Below are 21,588 nucleotides of genomic sequence, written 5' to 3'. Positions count from 1 at the left end.
GCCTAGGCGGATCTTCCTGGAAAATGTGCTATTAATCATGGGCACAGTTTTTTTGTTCATACCCTTTCCATTCCTCCTCCACCCCCATCCTGTCTGCCCTGGAGAATTTCAGTAACCCACAGGCTGTTTCTTTTCTAAATGTTGACTATGCTGCAGAAATCATTCTACACAGAAGCCTGTCTCCTATGTTATTGTTGTTACAAAATGAACAGTGAGTGAATACTTTCATCGTGGAGGTGCCAGAAAGATGGGCAGCATTTCTAAGAAGGTGTTTGGGATCAGAGAAGGGCGAGGAGGCTTGCTTAAGTCTCTCCGGAGGAGCAAGTCTAGGTTCCTTATGGTGTGTGTGCCTCATGTACACCGCTGCCTCGCGATCCCCTCTGGGGTTGGTAAAAATTCTAATTCATGGGCCCTACCCCAGCACTGCTGAAAGGAGCCCGCTGGGCACGGGGTCTCAGATCTGCATTTGTATCAACTTCTTCGCACGCATAGTAAGTGTTTCTGGGCAGTGATAGCAGAGAGGGTGGTCCCGCCTGCAGCGCAGCCTTCCGCCTGCGGGGGGCGGCCGAGGGGGGCCCGGGCGGCCGCCGCGGCTGCGCAGAAGCGGTCCTCGCGCCGGGCCGCCGCAGCCGGATCCACCTGGCTCAGCTGACAGCTCCTGAGGCGGAAGAGGCGGTGCGCAGGTGGAGCCGGGCGGCTCCGGACCGGTGGGGCCAGAGACTTGGAGGGGCCTTGGGCTAGGGCGGAGGGCGGAACCTTCGGGCCCGGCACGGTAGGCTCGCCGGAAGGAACGCTGGAGGCAGCGCTCGGTGCACGCGAGACCCGAGAAGGGCGGCCGGGCCGGGGCAGCTCAGCGGGCTCCAGCCCCCCAGACACCGGACGGGGCGCCCCCAGTCCGGCCCGGCTGAGACCGCGCCCCGCCCCAGGGCGCCGAGAGACCGAAGGGTCCGGTCCCGGCTCCTCCGGGACCTCCCGCGGCCGCACCGCGCCCCGCGCCCGGCGCTGGGGCGGACAGCAAGGCTCGGGCCTGCTCCCGGGTGTAGGTGAGTCGCACCGACTACGACTCGGCACGCCGGTCGGTGAGCGGCGGGGACCCCGGCGGCGGCGTGCGGGTTCGGGTTCCGGAGCCGGGGGGACTCCTGTTCTGGATCCCCAGGGTGTGGCCCGGGAGAGGGAGCAGATCTTCCCGGGCCGCAGGGGAGCCGCGGAGGAGGGGCTCCCCTCCCCGGGGTAGCGGTTTCCAGTTTGCCAAAACTAAGGTTAAGCTGGAATGATCTCCTGTCTGATTGCGCCAGGATTTACTCTGGGTCCCGTGTGACAGGTGAAGAAACGGGGTGGGCTGAACCCAGATGTAGTTAGGTTAATGGCTGTATGGCCTTGGGCCGGAAAAAGACTTAAAATGCCATTTTTTTCTCCTCTGTGTAATGGAACTAGTGATAGGACTTGCTTACTGGCTTGTGGGACGCTAACGGGAGTTAATGCATTTGAAGGGCTTACCCACGGTAAGAGCTCACAAGGTACTAACTGTTGTTGCTGGTTTGGGTTGTTGTTGTTGTTTTTGAGTTATTGACATATATTGTTTTAATTGAACTTATTAGGGGTGACATTGGTTTACAAAACCATACAGGTTTCAAGTGTCCAGCTCAGTAAAACGTCATCTGCACACTGCATCGTGGGTTCATCACCTCAAGCAAAGTGTTCATTCCCATTTCCTCCCCTTTGCCTACTTCCAAGTCCCTGCTTCTAGTGGGATGTGGCAGAGCAGTTACTGAGCTGTGTGATTCTGGCTCCCCCATGTCAGCACACTGCATCTCCAATTCACTTCTCATTTTTTCCAGTGTCTAATGCAAGGCACTGCCAGATGCTGAGAACAATACACGCAAAAGACTTGATTCTCACCCTTAAGGAACATGTGCCGTCTGGTAGGTGAGAAAGTGCAAATGATTGTAACGCAAGGTGGGCTTCAGCCCCCCAGACAGCATCGCAGGAAAGTTATATTTAAAAAGTTTGCTGAATTTCTAGACAGGCATGACACCTAACTAGAAATTTCTATATAGACTAGAGGCTTTGGAGGTGGGTCTGGAGGGTACCGGTAAGTGGATAGAATCGGAGGGGAATGTAGGTCAGAGACCTGAATTAAAGAACTGGGGCCCCCGTGGCAGCTGCAGAAGCTGGGGTGTACTGGGGTAGATGATGAGGAACAGTTGATGGGAGACTGCGTGGAGTAGATCTCAATCCTGGCTGCACATAAGATCACTGATACCTGGTGTAATTGCTCAGGCGGCTCTAATGTGCAGACATTATGGAGCAAACCAACCTAAAACCAGAAACTATAAATTCATCTCTCACCCCATTTGTAAGTATTGAAATAGGAACAAACAGCTTAATTATGTTAAGCTTAATTACTACTACATCTGGTAAAATTGTTTAAAATTAAATAGCGTCATTTGAAAGGACTTTAATACAGTAAATGTAAATTGATTCTGAATTTCATGTATAGCTTATTTGAGAGTCATACATCTGAGAATCTGTTTTAAAAATTATGGTTTCATATCATACTTTTGCATATAATTTTGGGGTATTCATAGGATTCTCCATAACTCATCTATGGGCCCATTACCCTCACTTCCAGCTCAGAAGCCAGGCTCTAAAGCATTTATTTTTTTTATTTGTTTATTTTATTTTTTAACATATTTTTATTGATTTCAGAGAGGAAGAGAGAGAGAGATAGAAGCATCAGTGATGAGAGAGAATCATTGACTGGCTGCCTCCTGCACGCCCCCAGCTGGGGATCGAGGCCACAACCTGGGCATGTGCCCCTGACTGGAATCGACCCTGGGACACTTCAGTCCCCAGTCTGATGCTCTCTCCACTGAGCCAAACCAGCTAGGGCTCTAAAGCATTTAGCATGAACGTAGCCTTTCCTCGCTACCCTTAGGGGGCCCATACAGCATTGCTCTTGGTTCCCACGCAGCTTAAAGGGAAACTTCCACAATGGCCAAAGCCCTTGACGTCCTGCAAATGAAGGAGGAGGATGTCCTCAAACTCCTTGCAGCAGGAACCCACTGAGGTGGCACCAATCTTGACTTCTAAATGGAGCAGTCCATCTACTAAAGGAAAAGTGATGGCATTTGCATCATAAATCTGAAGAGAACTTGAGAGAAGCTTTTGCTGGCAGCTGGTGCCATTGTCACCATTGAAAACTCACATGATGGCAGTGTCATAGCATCCAGGAACGCCCGTCCGTGAGCTCTGCTGAAGTTTGCGGCTGCCCTTGGACCCACTCCTATTTCTGGGCACTTCACTGCTGGAACCTTCCCCAACCACATCCAAGCAGCCATTGGAGCCAAGACTTCTGATCCCAGGGCTGACCACCAGCCCCTCACAAAGGCGTCTTATGTTGACCTGCCACCATTGCTCTGTGTTACACAGCCTCTCCTCGGTGCTGTGTGGACATTGCCATCCCTTGCAACAACAAGCGGGCTAACCCAGTGGGTCTCGTGGTGGATGCTGGAGAAACAAACACTGTAGATGTTTGTAAAGGTTTTGTGATATCTCTCCTCTCAGGACTTTGACCGTCTTTCTCAGCTCCTCCCAAGACTGAAGTCAATAAGATAAGACTTGCCTCAGTACCTTGACGGTCCTTCTCAGCTCCTCCCCGGGCTGAAAATGTCAGATAAGAACTCTCTCTGCTGGATACATGTAAATGCCCTTTTAACCATGTGACTCTGGCTGTTCTGGGAGAGGAGTATGCAGATTAGGATTGACTGTGTTTGATTTAAGTGGCAATAATGGAAATTCAGAATTTAAATTTGGAGAGGGTGCTAATACCATCTTTTGTGTGTTTTTTTCTTTTTTTTCTGTAGATGGCAGGATTTCTATAGTATATCTAGTATGAGTTCCACATCTTGGTCTCTTATCCAACTTCAGCAGTCTCATCTCCACCGTCTGGAGAATAAATGGGATATTTGCATGAATTCCAGACTCTGAACTGAAATAGACTGCAGTGTTCATATTCTTTTCTTGTTATTATTTACAGGTACTAACTGACCTCAAATGGAACTTGTCATTGTCTTAGATAGGGATGCAGCATAAGCAGAACCATTTTCATATGTTGGAACAAAATTATTTTTTGAAAGTGTCATTGTTTTAAATGAATTTGTCTAAATTTTGTAGTGTCACCTTTTATAATGTGAAAAGCCATGTCCTAACTTAGTTTTGTACATTTCAATAAAAAAAAATTTTGTTAAGAGGGAGAATATTTGCAAATGCATTTTTAGTCCCAATATTTTAATTGACAGGATGGTAAATTTTGTTGTTGTTTTGATTAAACTATTTCCATAGATTCTCATTCATATTTTTTTTTATATTTAAGTTATCTGAAATTGTGTATATTTTAGTCGCTGTGATTAAAAAGCATTGATTCACACTTTAATTGTAGCATATTTGTGTCACCTAAAATAATGATAAATCTTAAACTTGATTTGACAAAATTTGGTATTATTTCCAAAATTTAATGTTACTTTGCGGCTTCCTTAGTTACTAAATCTCATATAGCATATGTGCCTGTAACATTTCTAGAACAGGGTGTTCTAAACTGGGAGTAATTTTGCCCCTTTGGAACATTTGGCTATGTACAGATATTTTTGTTTTGTTTTTTAACATCAATGATGAGAATCATTGATCAACTGCCTCCTTCATACCCCCTCCTGGGAAGTGGCCCACAATCTGGGCATATGCCATTGACTGGACCCTTCAGTCCTTAGGCCAACAATGCATTATTCACTCAGCCAAACTGGTTAAGGTGTCCAGATATTTTTGATTGTTACAACTCTTTTTATTTTTTATTTTTTATTTTTTATTGTTACAACTCTTGAAAGAAAGGCATGCTATTGTTATCTAGCAAATTGAAGCCAGAGCTACTGTTACACATCCTACACAGAGGACAGCATCCTGCAACATAGAATTACTTATTCCGAACTCAATAGTGCTGAGGTTGAGAAAACCTGGATATAAAAAATTCATTTCTTTTTTAAAAGTATATCAAATATACTGTGACTTATTTTGTGGGCAGGGCATGTTGCTAGGTTTAGTGGACAAGCCAAACTAATTTGGGATTTGTCCTTAAAATTTTTTTTACATTATGCTTTTCCCCCTAAATTAGTCATACTAACTGATAAAGTCAGCAGTTAGAAGCGCCTCTGTCATTCTTCTTGAAAAAAAGGCTGTTACTATTGCAAAACTACTAGATTAGACATGCCTATCATTTTTTAGTTTAGCAGGATAGTGAAAATATTGACTGATCCTTTGCACTTCTTTCTGAGGAAGTTTTTTGTGTATGAGTGTTTGTGTGCTACTAGACTTTTCTAAACTCAGCCTTTCCTATTCTTAACTGATTTGAATAATTGTCTTTAGCTCCTCAGAAAATTAAATGTCGGCAGAAGACCGAGAAGCTCAGGAGGATGAATTGCTGGCCCTGGCGAGTATTTATGATGGAGATGAATTTAGAAAAGCAGAGTCTGTCCAAGGTGGAGAAACGAGGATCTATTTGGACTTGCCACAGAATTTCAAGATATTTGTGAGCGGTTAGTTAACAATATTCTCTTAAACTGATTTTCCTAAGTAAAGATTATTCTCAATTTCTTAGTGAAACCTAAATGATTTATTTTTCAAGTACAGTCTGCATTGAGTATCATTCTATGTTAGTTTCAGATGTACAGCCAAGTGGTTAGAATACCGTGTACTTCACAGAGTGGTTCCCCCAGTGCTTTCAGTACCCAGTTGGTCCCATACATAGTTATTGCTGTTATTAACTATATTCCCTATGTTGTAATCTACATCTCTGTGACTCTTCTGTAACTGTCAATTTTACTGCTTAATCCCTTCATCTTTTTCAACCAGGCCCCCTCCCTCTCTCCACTCTGACAACTGTCAGTCTGTTGCTGTATCTGAGTTTGAAACCTAAATTACTTATCACCTTTTGTTTTTAAGCATCAGTGATAAATGGTATTATTACAGATTTAGTGCATGTTTCTGTTTTAAGTGAAAATTTAATTGGGCGGTAAACAGTTTTCAGTTTGATTCCACCTTCTGACCATTGAATTTAGGATATTAGCCTGCATATTCCATGTATCCTAATCTTCTAACTAGCAGTTTATCAGCCACGACTCATGGGCCATTCAGTAGAGTTAATAAAAGAGGAAATTAAGTAATGTATGTGAAAACACTTGGAAGCTTTAAAGTACACTGGTAGTGGTTAATGCTATTTGGTTTCCAGAATCATTTAAACCAGAGGTCGCCAATCTTTCAGACCTCATGGACCATCAGTGGTCTGCGGACCACCAGTTGACAACTGCTGCTCCAAAGGTTTCCTTAAACCAGTGGTCACCAACCTTTCGGACCTCAAAGACCACCAGTTGGCGATCACTCATTTAAACTACTATAAACATGCGACATGTGCTATTACTATTTGCCTCAGAAACAAAACAAAACAAATAAAACTGCTTTATTTGATAACAAACATTTACAGGAGACTTTGATGCACGTTTTCTCAAATATTTCTATTATAAAAGCATTGAGAAAAGAAAGTGTGATAATGTAAAATGAAACTTTGCTTGTGAGTGTTGTGTGCTGTATCTTGTCCTCAAGCCTGAGATCACTATGTTGGAACAAATTGTCCCAACTATGATTCATGGGTAGTTGATATTTGCTGGTCTAAGTAGGTCATGGCTCTTTGATAGGAATAAACATGCTTTTCTCTAGATTGTGTTTGTAATCATCTACTGTAAAACAATAACAAAAGGAAACATTGTGCATTACTTGCTCTTTACTGTTAGGAATTGTACTCAAAAGTATATACAAGAATAAGTTGTGTATCTTCATTATAACTTTCATGGTTTTTCAAGGACTTACAAGATTTTATTTTTTAAAGGTGGTGCTAAGAAGTTAAAATTAGGAAATAGAAAGGGCTTTGGGGGAGGGTTTTTATCCCCTCAACAAAAGCATTAAGTCTTTCTTGAGCTCTGCTCAACAGCAGTGGACACTCAAGTATTGACCAACTGATCCTTTCTACTCTTTGTTTTTGGTTCAGGCAATTCAAATGAGTGTCTCCAGAATAGTGGCTTTGAATACACCATTTGCTTTCTGCCTCCACTTGTGCTGAACTTTGAACTGCCACCAGATTATCCATCCTCCTCCCCACCTTCATTCACACTTAGTGGCAAATGGCTGTCACCAACTCAGGTTAGACCCGGAACTTAATTTCTCTTATCCATTTTTAGAAACTTAAAAAATCATCTTTAATTGAAGACTACCTTGATCTTGACTTCAATGCATGGAGAACAGATGGTTTTGATTTTGTAATTTTTCCCCCTTGCCTTCATGAATCCTAATGTTAATGGGTTGGAAATGTTTGGTGCTTTAGAAAGGAATGGCAGTAATTAAAATTATTAATCATTATGCATTGCGATAGGAGTAATTTCTAATCAAGTATATTGTTTCTTTTCTTTTTTTGCTATTTTCCCATTTACTCTGTATTATGATGAAACTATAAGTTCCTCCTAATTTTCCTTTGATGTTGGAATTACTCCTTTTTCTTAATTTCTTATTCATTTCTTAAAAGAAAGATTTAAATGTAATTAGGAGGACTAAAATTGATCTAATATAGTTAGAATAAACACATTTCTTAAATAAACATATAAGTGCTTTTATTTTTAAAGTTCTGAATAATAGGAACAAATAATTGTTGACTGGTCTCTCACATCCATATGATTGATTACACACAAATAGAAATGAATGTGATTCCTGTAGATAGCTAATGAAGGCTTGAGACCTTATATTATGAACAGTAATTTCCTCCCGATTATATAACCTTTTCTAGTAACAACCTTAACTCATGATTGAGACATAAACATGACTTGAAGCTAATATAGTGTTCTGGGGTAGATAATGGATCAATAGCAGCTACTTTTCTAGAAGTCATGATGAAGATTGATAGGTTGATGTATATTAAGACAAAAGCTGTCAGAGTTATTGACCTTAAGGAGCAGCTCGTCAGTCTTTCCTTTTTGATTATGTATTTTTCAGTCCCTCTCTTCTCTTTGCCCCAATAGTCTAATCTTTAGATAAGAGTGCTTTTATAAAATTGAGCTTAAAATTGAGGTTTAAAAACAAAATTAAATTTAAAAAAGATAATACACATAGAATAAAAAGGAGTATTACCTTACATTCTAATAGCTGTGCCAGAGGCAGTACATGCTAGACAGTTAATTATTTGCCCATTTCCCTATATTAAAGGCTATTTAACATTTAGATCACTGATAGTTGACTAAATTATTTAGATATTTATAGTCCCATTTCTCAAGAGAACTCCTGATACTTTATATCCATGCGTATGTGTACACACACACACACACACACACACACACACACACGTACGTATCACACAAGGACAGATTAACAGGTGTGTGGCTGTAGTTTCAGATTCAGTCAAATAGAATCTACTTAATGCTAGCTAGCTTGGAGGGTGTGGGAGAGGAGAGTTGTTCATTATTTTATGTTATAAAGCTAAAATTACAGTAGGATTTTTCTATCAAATAAACATTTTGTGTATACAATTGACATTTAGGTCATCTCTTATACTCCTTCTTGGTTCAGTTCTTGTTTGTTGCAGGGCCCTCATTCCTTGGCATTATGAATGTCACCTGTTGATAGTGAATTGATACATGGACCTGTCTTTCAGTGAATTGGGGTTGGTAAATAGAAGGGAAGTAGGCTTAGTTTTCTTAAATTTTCCATTTTTCCTCCCCCAATATATGTACATGCACAATCTCTCTTTTTCCTTTTCCTCTTCTATCTCTCCTTCCTCACATTTATGTATATCCCTGACGCCTCTTTGGAGAAGGGGCTGGAGAAGAAAAGAGGATGGAGGAGAATGGCTTCTTCCCTGGATTTGGCTCAAACGGAACTCAAAGCTTCCCTCTTAGTGTTAGTGTTTACTCCATTTCACAACTTTCAACAGGTTTCTAAAAAGTGTGGCTGATCTTATAAGCATATTCATGTACATGTGGAAAATCACTAGTGGTTTAAGTTCATGCCTGTGAAGGGTTGAGTGAGCAGCAAGGAACAGAAAATGTAGTCCTTGTTCACTTGTTATTTAAATTTACAAAATTGATTAGCATCTAGAAGACTTAATTTTTTTTATTTTTATGTTTGCCTAAAAAGAAAAACTGCTTGTAATTCCTGAGTTCTGCTTACAGATATTTCACATTTCTAATAGAGAGTCCTTTTATATTTGTCATTTAAATAAAACACTACTTCTAAGATAGAGAAGTTGAAATAGTTTAAACTTTGGTTGCTTACCTTAGAAAGTGTGAATTTTCCCTGTGGCAGCCAAACCACATTGCAGGCTTGTAATCCTGTCCAGGTTCCTCATCAGTATATCTGCCTCCACTAACCAGGTTCTGGTATAAGCCCAGATTGCTTAGTTAAAACCAGCTTGTAAATCTGAGTAACAAGGACTCCGAGGTTGGATCCTGTGACTGATCTTTTCATGAGTTGACTTTTTGAAGGGACTTGGAAGAATTAATTTTAAACCTTTAAACTGTTCTCTTTCTAACTGTTATTGCAGGGCATCTACAGGGCTAAGGCTCGACAGGAATAGAAACAGTTAACTTTAGAACTGGATCCCTTTCTCCTACATGAGGTATATAGCAATATTGACACAAAGGACAGTTAAAGAACAGAGAGAGTCCTCCATGCAACGGAGCATATGTCAACCTAGTTCCACATGTTGTGCAGTCATACCATCTCTCTTGTTTTCATGGTACTTTCTCTAGCTTCTGACTTTGTCTTCTACTATGGCACACGTTGCTGAATAACTTAAGAAGTGATCTGATAAGAAGTGATCAGTGGTGCTGTTTTATAGCACACTTTATCACAGCTGTGAAAAAAAAAATCACTTTAGGAAGTGTGAGAGTCTAAAGTTTCAGGGGACAACAGGAGTTGAAAGCATCAGGATCTTTCCAAACTCACCTGCCTCCCCCTGTGTTTTCTCCCAGCTGTCTGCTCTCTGCAAGCACCTAGACAACCTGTGGGAAGAACACCGTGGCAATGTGGTCCTGTTTGCCTGGATGCAGTTTCTTAAGGAAGAGACCCTAGGGTACCTGAATATTGTCTCTCCTTTTGAACTCAAGATCGGTTCTCAGAAAAAATTGCAGAGAAGGACGGCTCAAGCCTCTGGCAACACAGAGCTAGATTGTAGAGGAGCCGCTGGATCTGCTCTAGACCAAGAGGAAGCTGTGGATGAGAGAGCCGTGCAGGATGTGGAGTCATTGTCCAATCTGATCCAGGAAATCTTGGACTTTGATCAAGCTCAGCAGATAAAGTGCTTCAATAGTAAATTGTTCCTGTGCAATATCTGTTTCTGTGAGAAGCTGGGTAGTGAATGCATGCACTTCTTGGAGTGCAGGCATGTGTACTGCAAAGCCTGTCTGAAGGACTACTTTGAGATCCAGATCAAAGATGGCCAAGTTCAATGCCTCAACTGCCCAGAACCCAAGTGCCCTTCAGTGGCTACTCCTGGTCAGGTAACTTTACCAACAGTTGCGTCCTAATTTTATTTGACAAAGGGAGACATCCTCTCAGGAACTTTTTTGCTAGGGCTCATCAGGGCATTCTGAGGTCTTGAAGCCTGCCCACGAGTTGTTTCACTATATCCATCAGTAATACTATGGTCTTGCCTAGCCTGCGTGGCTCAGAGGTTGAGCGTTGATCTATGAACCAGGAAGTCAGGATTTGATTTATAGTAAGGGCACATACCCAGGTTGTAGGCTCGATTCCGAATATGGGACGTGCAGGAGGCAGCAATTCAGTGATGTTCTCTCATCATTGATGTTTGTATCTTTCCCTCCCATTCCTCTGTGAAAATATATATATTTTTAAATAAAAGGAAGGAGTTTAAAAAAAAAAAAAAGAGAATGCCATGGCCTTGCCCTGGCCGACATTACCCAGTGATTGGAGTGTCAGCCTGCACACATACCTGGGTTGCAGACTCAATCCTTACCCCTGGTTGGGGCACACATGGAGGCAACCAATTGATGTGTGTCTCTCACATCAATGTTTTTCTCTCTCTCCTCTCTCTTTCTTCCCTATCCTCCTCCCTTCTACCATCTCTAAAAATCAATGGAAAAAATATCCTCACTCCTCGGGTGAGAATTAAAAAAAAAAGAATGCTACGGTCTTTACCATTTAAGCATACATAAATGCTTTCTTTGTTGGCCTCAGAATGGGCAGTCCTCAGCAGGGATGAATGTTGAAAAGCTGTAAAGTAATTCTGGTGACTTACTTTATATATTTACTAGAATGCCATTGACCTTGGAGAATTACTGCCTGTCTTTGTGTGAGGTTGGGATCTGAAGGGGATATCTGTTGGAATGGCTAATTGAATCATTTACAGACTGTAACCTAAGGACAGCCTGCTTGGTGTGATTTTAAAAAATCAAATCTATGAAGGCATAAATGTACCTATAAATGTGCTTAGTTTTGTTTTTGTTTTGTTTTGTTTTTTTTTAAGGTATTTTTAGAGAGAGGAAGGGGGAGAGAGAGAGAATATTAATTTGTTGGTCCAGTTATTTATGCATTCATTGGTTGATTCTTGTATGTGCCCTGACCGGAGATCAAACCGTGACCCCTGGTTCATTGGTCAACATTCAGCCACTGAGACACAGCAGCTGGGGTTGTTTTGATCTTGAAGTGAGGTAGAGCGGTTTAATTTATGTGCATCTGATTGCCAGCAGCCTAAGTATATCCTCAGGGACAGAACTGGTTGGGAAATTGACAAACCTTTGTTTTAAAATATTTTACTCCAGGTCAAAGAGCTAGTAGAAGCAGAGTTATTTGCCCGTTATGACCGGCTTCTTCTCCAGTCTACCTTGGACCTGATGGCAGATGTGGTGTACTGCCCCCGTCCATGCTGCCAATTGCCTGTGATGCAGGAGCCTGGCTGTACCATGGGCATCTGCTCCAGCTGCAATTTTGCCTTCTGTACCTTATGCAGATTGACCTACCATGGCGTCTCTCCATGTAAGCTCACTGCAGGTAAGATGTAACATGAACTCAGTTCTCTCATCCCCTATCCCCCCACCAAAAAAACCCCCAAAACTTATCACTTCAGCTTTCAATTTGGAAGTTTTTATTAAACAGAAACTTTTGTGTTAGATGCTGCCCTAGCTTCGTTGGATATATTAGTGATGAAATGCCTTCATGAAACTTAACATTTTAATGGAGAAGACAGGCAAACAACATATATAAAAATATCAGATGGTAGAAAGTGCTAAGGAGGAAAAAAAATAAAACAGAGATAGGATATGAAATGTTCTGAAGGGAAAGGAGCTGGTGATTTTACTTTGGAAAGTCAGGGGAAGCCTCACTGGCCAAGTGGTTTGAGTAAAGACTTGGAGGAATTAAGGAAACAAGTCATGAGATATCAGGGACAACAGTCCAGGGAAGGAACGGCAAGGTCATTTTTATCTGTGAATGTGAAATTCTGCTGTTCTGGCTGGCAGATGCATAGCTGTCACTCTTATTTCCATGGCACATATGTCTGATCAGTCATCAAGTGCTTTCTCATTGAGCTCAGGGAGGCCTCAGAATCTTCCTGAACACAGCACTTCAGAAAGCCATCCTCTATTGAAGTAGACACACGAAGTGGAATCTGTGTGCCATTCCTGATCTAGATAAGGATTGAGAAGGCAGGTCCTTGACATAGATTTAAATGGACTCTGCTGACTTAGTCTTTCTCAAACTAACAGGGATGATGATAATAGGTACTTCATACGGTTGTTGTAAGGAAGAAATTCATTTGATTGTATTTTTCAAAAGTATTGGTCCTTGTTCAACTGGTGTGACTTAGTGGCTGAGCATCGACATATGAACCAGGAAGTCATGGTTTGATTACCAGTCAGGGCACATGCCCTGGGCTTGCAGGAGGCAATTGATCAATGATTCTCTCTCATCATTGATGTTTCTATCTCTTTCCCTCTCCCTTCCTATCTGAAATCAATAAAATACATTTTTAAAAAAATAAAAGTATTGGTCCTTGACAGAGTAGGGAAGAAAAACTAGTCCTTCGACATAGATAATTTGAGAACAGTGGGCCAGTACATGTAAAAGGCAAAGTGGTAACTATTTTTGTTTGTTTATTTTTGGTGCCCTTGACTGGAATTCAACCCAATATCCTTCAGTCCATAGGATGACGTTCTATCAACTGAGCCAAACCAGCTAGGGCAGAGTGGTAACTATTAATGCCATTATTATTGTAGTTACTAGTTGGCACTGTTAGTGTTATTATCTCCAAGAAAGTACCCTGAGGAGAATGAGTAGGTACTGCCAGAACAGAGTCTTGTAGTGGGCCAGTAGATGGGTTGAAGAACTCACCACAGCATAATTATAAGCCATTTCTTAGATTTCTGTAACCTTAGCATTGAGAGGCTAAAGTGCATTTCACAGCATTTGAGGAAAGAATTGAAGTTAGACGTAGGGGCTTCAGTAAAATTTGGCATCTGATTCTACTATATATATTTATATAATAGATACTAGATTTTACCATATAAACTATATGAAATACTAGCATCTTTATTATTTTGAGAACATTAGAGCAATAACTTTTGTCCTTAATAAACCTAGGAACACAAAATAACAAACATTTTTGAGAGTCTTTACTTGATCCTGTTGAAAAATTACGATAATAGGATTATGAACAAAAGCCTTTGATGTATAAGTAAAGGCTTTGAGAATGGCTGCTTATTCATTTAAGTGATTAAAGATCAGATTGAAGAGTATCAAGGGGAAAGGTGTCAGGAGGAACTTTTTAGTAGCTGTGGGTGGTAAATTTTATTCACTGACATTTTTTAATATTAAAGTCTTTGCCCTTAAGCCAAAAGTGCTTTTTTTTATTTGGTAAACCTTGATATCAAATTAGAGGCCAGGTGCACAGATTTATGCACTGGTGAGTCCCTTGTCCAGCCGTCTGACATCCCCCGAAGGTTCCCAGGGTGCGAGAGGACACTCTGCAAAGTTTCTGTCGCTCAATAGCTCCTGCATTGAGTGTCTGCCTCCTGGTGGTCATAGCTACCAGCCTGTAGGCCAGTCAGCTTGTCGCTTAGGCTTTTATATATATATAAAACATATATATATAGATGGTGAATGATGTTGAGTTAGTGGAAAATCTATCTTTTTCAACTTTTGCATTTTTTAGATAAGTCAATCCTTAACTGTACACTACTAGTTGTAAAACATATCAACATTAGTAAGTCAAAATCAAAGGAAAAAGATAACCTATTATTCTACCACCTTTAGCAAATCCAACTTTTCCAGTTGGATTCCTTTTTGTTCTTTGTTATTTGTGCATGTCTAACTTTACTTAGTCATAACCTAAATACCCTTTTTTCTGGATTTTGTAATGAGTATTTTAATTGAGCTGTAGCCATCCTAACTATAGTCTTTAATAACAATATCCTAGCTAATATGCAAATTAACCATCACTCCGTCACAAAATGCGGCACCCAAAGCCACAAGATGGCGGCACCCAGTCCTCTCAGCCCCACCAGAGTCCCCCAGTCCCTTGGGGGTGGCCACTAAGAGCAGGCAGCGTGAGCGGCCTGGCAGAATGCTTGCTTTGTCACTGTGGCAACGAGGCAAGCATTTCCACGCCTGGCCGCGGATAGGCCTCTGGGCCTTGGAGAGACTCTGGGTAGAGGGCACAGAGCTGCCAGGCCCCACAGAGAGCTATTAGTGCACAGATTCATGTGCAAGGCTACTAGTTATGTCATAAATGGCTCTTTCACACATAATTACTTCTTTGGACATTTAATTTGTTTGCCATTGTTATGTGCATTTCCATGCATATAACTTTACTTTGGATTATATCCTTATGATAAAGTCCCAGAGGTAGCATTATTGAGAAGTCAAAAGTTATAGCCTTTTTAATAGTTTTTAATCAGCATTGCAAAGTTATATAAAAGTTAATTTTCCATTTCACTTTCTAGAAAAATTAATAGACTTACAAAATGAGTACCTGCAAGCAGATGAGGACAATAAAAGATTTCTGGAACAGAGGTATGGTAAGAGGGTGATTCAGAAGGCACTGGAAGAAATGGAAAGTAAAGAGTGGCTGGAAAAGAACTCAAAGAACTGCCCAAACTGTGGAACTCCCATAGAGGTAAACAGACTTTCAGGCATCGTCTCAAGAAGCCTATTTATCTTATGACTGACGAAGAAAACACACTTTTGTATTTATTAAACCCTCTTACTTGGAAATTGTAAATTCATAACTTAATATTGTCATTGATTTTAAATGTATGTCGATGTCCCTTTTCAAAGTGCTTTTATACAGTGATAATTGTTCTCACACTATATCCTCCCCCTAAAAATTGAATGGGTTATGAGGAGGCCATACTAGAGCCACAGTCATCTCTTAACTCATCTGTGTGATTTTTAAAAAATCAAGCCTGACTTCTTCTCAGAACTTTTTATCCTAGAATTGAACACACCTGTTTAACAAGTATATGCTCAAGAAATGGGGACATTTTCCCATGACTCTGAGCCAAAGTATATAAAGCTATTGCTTCTTGACAAAAATCTTAATATGTTTTAAAATAGAAATATATCTTTGTATTTGATTCTACTGTTTCAATCCATTACAGTAATCCTCTCATATCTGTGGGGGATATGTCTCAAGACTCCAATAGATGCCTGAGGATGATACTAAACCCTATATGAACTATGTATTTTTCCAAAACATACATACATACCAATGATGAAGTTTAATTTATAAATTAGGCACAGTAAGAGATTAACAACAACTAATAAAATGGAATGATTATAATATACTATAATAAAAGTTATGTGAATGTGATATTTTTCTGTCAAAATATATTACTGTACTGTGTTCACTCTTGAGATGATGTGCAGTGATGCAAAATGAGGTGCATAATATAGGATTGTGACGTAGTGTTAGGCTATGGTTACTTGACTATGAATGCTGCGATATGGAAACAGGCTAATGGGAAGGAAAGACTCACGCCCTGGTTGAGATGGCACAAGATTTCATCTCTACTCAGAATGGTGTACAATGTAAAACATACGAATTGTTTCTTTCTGAAGTTTTCCATATAATACAGGGTGGAGCAAAAGTAGGTTTACAGTTGTTTATATGGAAAATACAATAATTAATGAATAATACAAGATAAACTGTAAACCTACTTTTGCCCCACCCTGTATTTTTGGATCATGGATTGAGCATGGGTAGCAAAACTGCAGATAAGGGGGTACTGCTGTCTATCTGAACTGAACTTGGTGGTCATTCCCTAATACTCCATTAAGGAAACTGACATTCTATTTAACCAATTTAGCTACTACTGATGGCTCAGCCCTATGATAAAGTGGAGGACTTGATACCAAATTTTTTTAAGATTTATGTAAAAAGTTTAAAATCACATATATTAAATCCAAACATTTTAATTAATCTAACTACATTTTCCCTGTACAATAACATTTGGTTTGTATCTGGAGTTTATCAGAAGAAAACTTGCTTAAGTATCTAATTGTAGGAAAGCCTGCTAAATATTTCTTATTTCACTTAGAATGCAAAGGAGTTGGCATTAACTAGCTATCAGTGAGTTAGCTACCATAGTATTCAGCTCTGTATGAGGAAAGGGACCAGGAGAAGGTTTTACGGAATCTTTTTTGGCATGTGCATTTCTCTTTTGCTTTTACAGCCTTGATATTTTTCCCTTTCTGTCTTTCCCACCAGAAATTAGATGGATGTAACAAGATGACATGTACTGGTTGTATGCAATATTTCTGTTGGATTTGCATGGGTTCTCTCTCTAGAGCAAACCCGTATAAACATTTCACTGATCCTGCTTCCCTGTGTTTTAACCGGTATGTACTCACACAATTCCCTAGGCTCAGCAGCAGTTTCTGGCCCTTGATTTGCAGACCACAGACCCAGTGTTTGACTTAGTTCTTTGCTTATTAAAGAATTCTCTTACACACTTTTCACATATATGAATTTTTATATTGTTTTCTTAAAAATGAGGTTTATGATGAAAATATGCTTCCTGGGAATTTTTTTCTTTTTTTGTCCTCAACTTTTTATAATGAAAATTTTCAAATAGAAAAGTTGAAAGAATAAGAGTGAATAGTTGGATAACATCCACCAAAATTAATAATTGATAGTGTTTTGTCATATTCTTCTTTAAAAATATGTTTTTATTGGTTTTTAGAGAGAGGAACTGAGAGAGAAATTTAGATGTGAGAGTGAAACATCTATTGGCTGCCTCCTGTATACCCCTTCTGGGGATGGAACTAGAAACATGGTATGTGCCCTGACTGGGAATTGAACTTTTGGTTCTTGGATTGATGCTCAACCACTGGACCGCACTGGCTGGACCTGTTTTCTCTTGTTTTTCAATTAAAATTTTCTAATGTTTCTTCTCCAACTATTTTGCTTAAGTACTTGACCCTAAGTTGGAGATATGATGCTTCATCTCTAAATGCTTCTATGTGTATGGCCTAAGAAAATTTTTCTACGTAACAATACTTTAAAAAAATTAATGAGACCTGGATGGTGTGGCTCAGTTGGTTGGGTGGCATCCCCTGCACTGAAAGATTGCTGGTTCAATTTCCAGTTGGGGCACATGCTCAGGTTGTAGGCTTGATCCCCAGTATGGAGCATGGAAGTTTCATTCTCACATCAATGTTTCTCTCCCTCTCCCTTTCTCTCTCTCAAAAAAATAAACTAAAAATCTCAAACAAATTAATGACAGTGGCATATTATCAGCTAATAAACTTATTAAAAACCTTCCAGTTATTCCTAAAAATACCTTTTAAAGTTGTTTTTATTGAAACAGATTCAGTCACTTTATTTGGTTCTATCTCTTAAGTCTCTTTTTTAAAAATATATATTTTTTTATTTCAGAGAGGAAGAGGGAGAGGTAACATCAGGGTAGGAAGTCAAGTTGGTAACTATAAAACATACTGAAAATGGAGAATGCATGGGCCATGAAGATAGAATGGAGTGATTAGCATGTAATAGTTATAGTGTCTCAAAAGAGTTCAACTTGTAGGTTGCTTGATTCTCTAATCGTGGCTTATTCCACATATTTTGTGCATTGAGTATCAGTTTTGTGATACCCATCTTCCAATTTTTATCCTTGGCCCTAGAGAGTTTGTCTGGATCCTAAAAGGGCTATTCTAATAAGCTTTAAGGCAGCTGTTCAGAGGGACCCATATTTTAGTCCTCAGTGGAAGATGAAAGAGGAAAAAATAAAGATGTTATCTGAAGAGTACAGAAAGTATTTTTGAGACAAGGAGATAAATTATAGTTTCTTCCAAGCTTTTAATATTGTACTTTATTATATAAACTTCCAGGTTGTTCTATGCTGTGGATGTTGATGAAGATATTTGGGAAGATGAGATTGAAGAAGACTAGTTCATTCCTACTGCTCCAGACGCAGAAGTGAAATGGTTTGCCCTATATTTTGCTGAGAATACAAAGTAACTTTGCAGGATATTTAGGGTTACCATTCATTCATTCTTCTAACGTAGAAGATGAGGAGAACGAGGTTTACATTTTCATGTGGCACTACTGACTAAGGCACAGTCATACATTTTTCAGTGTAACATAATTGAGAGAATTACAAGCCAAAGGTTCATAAAATGAAAACTAAGGCATATTAAATATTACTGTATTCCCAAAACTCTGAATAGTTAAAAATTTAAATATTTATTTTCTTCCCCAAGCTTTAGGTAAGGAGAAGGGATCAACAGTTCAACTTATAGACCTTTTTATCTCTGAGAAGCATCCCTTTAAACTTCTGTGGGAGTCTCCTTACGGCTGGGGTGGTTAGAAGCCTTATTAAAATTGAACCAAGAGCCTGATCTTACTCCATGTTACATTCCTTCCAACCTAAATTTTTGCTAAGTTCTTTTTGGAAGGAGCCCTTTATAGCTGATTGGATGGCCCAGTGCCATTTTGGTCTACTGCTTTTCAGAATAGAAATTTATAATTTAAAAAAATATTCTATAATACCACAAATAATGTGGGTCACCTGATACTGCTTTTCCGAATAGAAATTTATAATTTAAAAAATATTCTATAATACCACAAATAATGTGGGTCACCTGATACTGCTTTTAAGAATAGAAATTTATAATTTAAAAAATATTCTTTAATACCACAAACAGTGTGGATCACAGATATACCAGGTGATATATTGTTCACTGATCTTGAGCTAAGACTGTTATTTAATGCCACTGGCTCAGAGGAATTTCAGTGCTGTTCAGCTTTCCTGAGCAGTAGAGCCTAGATTCAAAACAACTTGTCTTTGCCACCTGTCATTCTACATTCTCTTTTACCCTCACCCAGCCTTCTGTTGGTAAGGACAATTTTAATATCAACTCTATCAGCTCCTATTTTTATTTCTATTACTGGAATAAGAGAAAGCCTAATATATTCATTCCCAAGCGGAACAAGTTGAGCTTCCAATTACGTGCTTTCTGAACTTCACACTACTGTAGTCAGTCCTAACTTTCTAAATTCTTTTTATAGGTCTTCTCTGATGTGCTTTGGGATTTTGGTTTCCCATCTATTTTTTGCAACAGCACTGTTTTGGAGGATAATTTTGGCTTGCCTAGATCCCTATTTCAGGGTTTTGTTGGCTTTTTGAAAAATTGTCTTTCCTTTTTGGTTTGGTGAGTGGTTTGGTCGCAAAATAAGATTTTTTTGAAAAAGGGCAGAATTCAGCTGCAGCTATGAAAATGTTCTTTTTTCCTACCTTGTCACTGAAAATTGGGGAATCATTTTTAACCATTTTATGTGTGTGTAGCCAAAGAGTCAGCAGTGACTATTTCTGGATTGTCAATGAGGATGCTTAATCTTAAAAATAAAAATAATTTAAAATTGTCTTATAATTAGAACAGAGTTGCTGATAAGTGTTCTGTTGCCAAAGTTTGTAAACTTTTATTTTTGAGGCATGAGTTATGAGCTATCTTTAAGATGGTGAAGTTTTGGGTAGAGTACTTTTGTCTCTGAGTGTAATGAAAATTGGGGTAACCCCCTGAATGTCCTAGAAATAATTACCTTGTTAAAGATTGGTATATCAGGAAAGTACATGAACAGAGTAGTGTACATAACTTAATTTCATGAAGGCCATTTTTACAAGTGGACAGAGATTTACCATAAATTGACATGAACCTCGTAAGTCCTTTTGGTGAGAGTAAGAGAGCAGAGAGTCCCTTTGCAGACTGTCAGTTCATCCTGCCCAAAACTAGTTTGAAGAAGCCACATCTCTTGATTTTATGTAAAAGGTTTGGATGTAGAACTGATAAATGACTTTTTAAGTCAAAATAGAGGTTTTGTGACATTTTAAGCTTATGATTGAACAAATTTAAGAGCCTGCCTTTGTCAGTTGAGATGCATCTTGTCCCACTTATTTTTTAAGTAATGTTTTTTAACTTAAAATAAATATACTTTAAATACACATCCCTTCCTGTTGAGAAGAATGATAAAGACTTGGTAGCCACATTCCCAGACCTATAGCATTAGCAGCAAGGTTATTTTTTAGTTATAGAGGGTTCTATTTAGATTAGACATTAATATACTTACATTTTTGTTATTGTTAAAAGAATTAGAGTTAATCAGATATGGCAATCATAAAGCCATTCATGTGGCTACCTGCTTTGGAAGGAAATTTAAAAATTTTGGCAGGAATTTTGGATATCCCACTAAGTAGTAATTTTGCCATAAGCATCACCAGCAGGTGGCAGCAGTTGCCATGTTATAAAAATTCAGTAAATGGTTAAGACTAGTAGCATTTTATGTCTGATATTTTAATTTTCCTCATTGTGTTTCATTATAGTCCGCTATACACATTGATGAGTAGAATGACTTCCTAGATAATAAAACCCTAATATGCAAATTGATTGAACAGAGGTTTGCTATTATGTGCACTGACCATCAGGGGGCAGACGCTCAATGCAGGAACTGCCCCCTGATGGTCAGTGTGCTCCCTCAGGGAGAGTGCTGCTCAGCCAGAAGCTGGGCTCACCACTGGTGAGTACAGTGGCGGTAGCGGTAGTGCTAAGGAGTAGCTAGCCAAGCAGTAAGGAGGAGGGAGCAGGCGGGCAGTAAGGAGCAAGGGATCCCAGACCGCGAGAGGGATCCCAGACTGTGAGAGGGTGCAGGCCAGGTTGAAGGAACCCCCTCCCCCTGAATGAATTTCATGCACCGGGCCTATAGTCTAATAATAGCAGCAAGGCAAGAACAGAAGTATTACCAAATACTGTAAGGCCACTTAAAACTGTATTTGAACCAGTTGACATCCATTTGTTATACAGGACGGTAGCATTCTTGATAGTAGTACTTGTCTGCAGCCACTAAAGAAAATAACTTATAACAATGAGTATAAGTTATAACTGCAGCTCCTAAGGAGGATGGAGAAATTGTGACATTGTGGGACCCTCTGGAAAGAGTAACCAAATAGTCACTTCCTTAAACTTTGGGCTCAATAAAAATGTCAGCTAGCA

At 39.6% G+C, this 21,588-nt stretch overlaps 2 protein-coding genes across 9 annotated transcripts in view; one reads left to right on the top strand and one right to left on the bottom strand.

Annotated features, from left to right (window-relative positions):
• PCDH12 (protocadherin 12) overlaps positions 1-3,242 on the bottom strand; it is a 28,224-nt gene extending 24,982 nt beyond the window's left edge. The window contains exon 1 of the mRNA XM_084884934.1: positions 3,209-3,242. The gene's annotated coding sequence lies outside the window, so the exon portion shown is untranslated. The remainder of the gene's footprint in view (positions 1-3,208) is intronic.
• Positions 582-19,980, top strand: RNF14 (ring finger protein 14). Of its 8 annotated transcripts, XM_084885004.1 has the most exons (10): positions 607-1,043; positions 1,839-1,922; positions 3,867-4,039; positions 5,416-5,585; positions 7,091-7,242; positions 10,059-10,586; positions 11,868-12,096; positions 15,045-15,217; positions 16,811-16,941; positions 18,433-19,980. In XM_084885004.1, exons 4-10 carry the CDS (start codon positions 5,432-5,434, stop codon positions 18,491-18,493), a joined length of 1,428 nt encoding a protein of 475 aa, XP_084741130.1. In that variant the 5' UTR covers positions 607-1,043; positions 1,839-1,922; positions 3,867-4,039; positions 5,416-5,431; the 3' UTR covers positions 18,494-19,980. The 8 variants fall into 8 exon arrangements, with proteins under 8 accessions (XP_084741133.1, XP_084741130.1, XP_084741129.1 ...); XM_084885003.1 differs by lacking the exon at positions 1,839-1,922; XM_084885006.1 differs by lacking the exon at positions 3,867-4,039.
• The last annotated feature ends 1,608 nt before the right edge of the window (positions 19,981-21,588 follow it).

This window comes from Pipistrellus hanaki, assembly GCF_964339955.1.
Source record: "Pipistrellus hanaki genome assembly, chromosome: 5".
Taxonomy (NCBI): domain Eukaryota; kingdom Metazoa; phylum Chordata; class Mammalia; order Chiroptera; family Vespertilionidae; genus Pipistrellus; species Pipistrellus hanaki.
Note: the sequence above shows the minus strand (reverse complement) of the source record. Positions and strands in the feature narration are given on the sequence as shown.

Coding starts and splice junctions, on each gene's coding strand:
- RNF14 (XM_084885007.1), top strand. CDS start 5,432: ATGTCGGCAGAAGACCGAGAAGCTCAGGAGGATGAATTGCTGGCCCTG. Junction 7,243..10,058: donor AATGGCTGTCACCAACTCAG/GTTAGACCCGGA, acceptor GTTTTCTCCCAG/CTGTCTGCTCTCTGCAAGCA. Junction 16,942..18,432: donor GCTTCCCTGTGTTTTAACCG/GTATGTACTCAC, acceptor ATAAACTTCCAG/GTTGTTCTATGCTGTGGATG.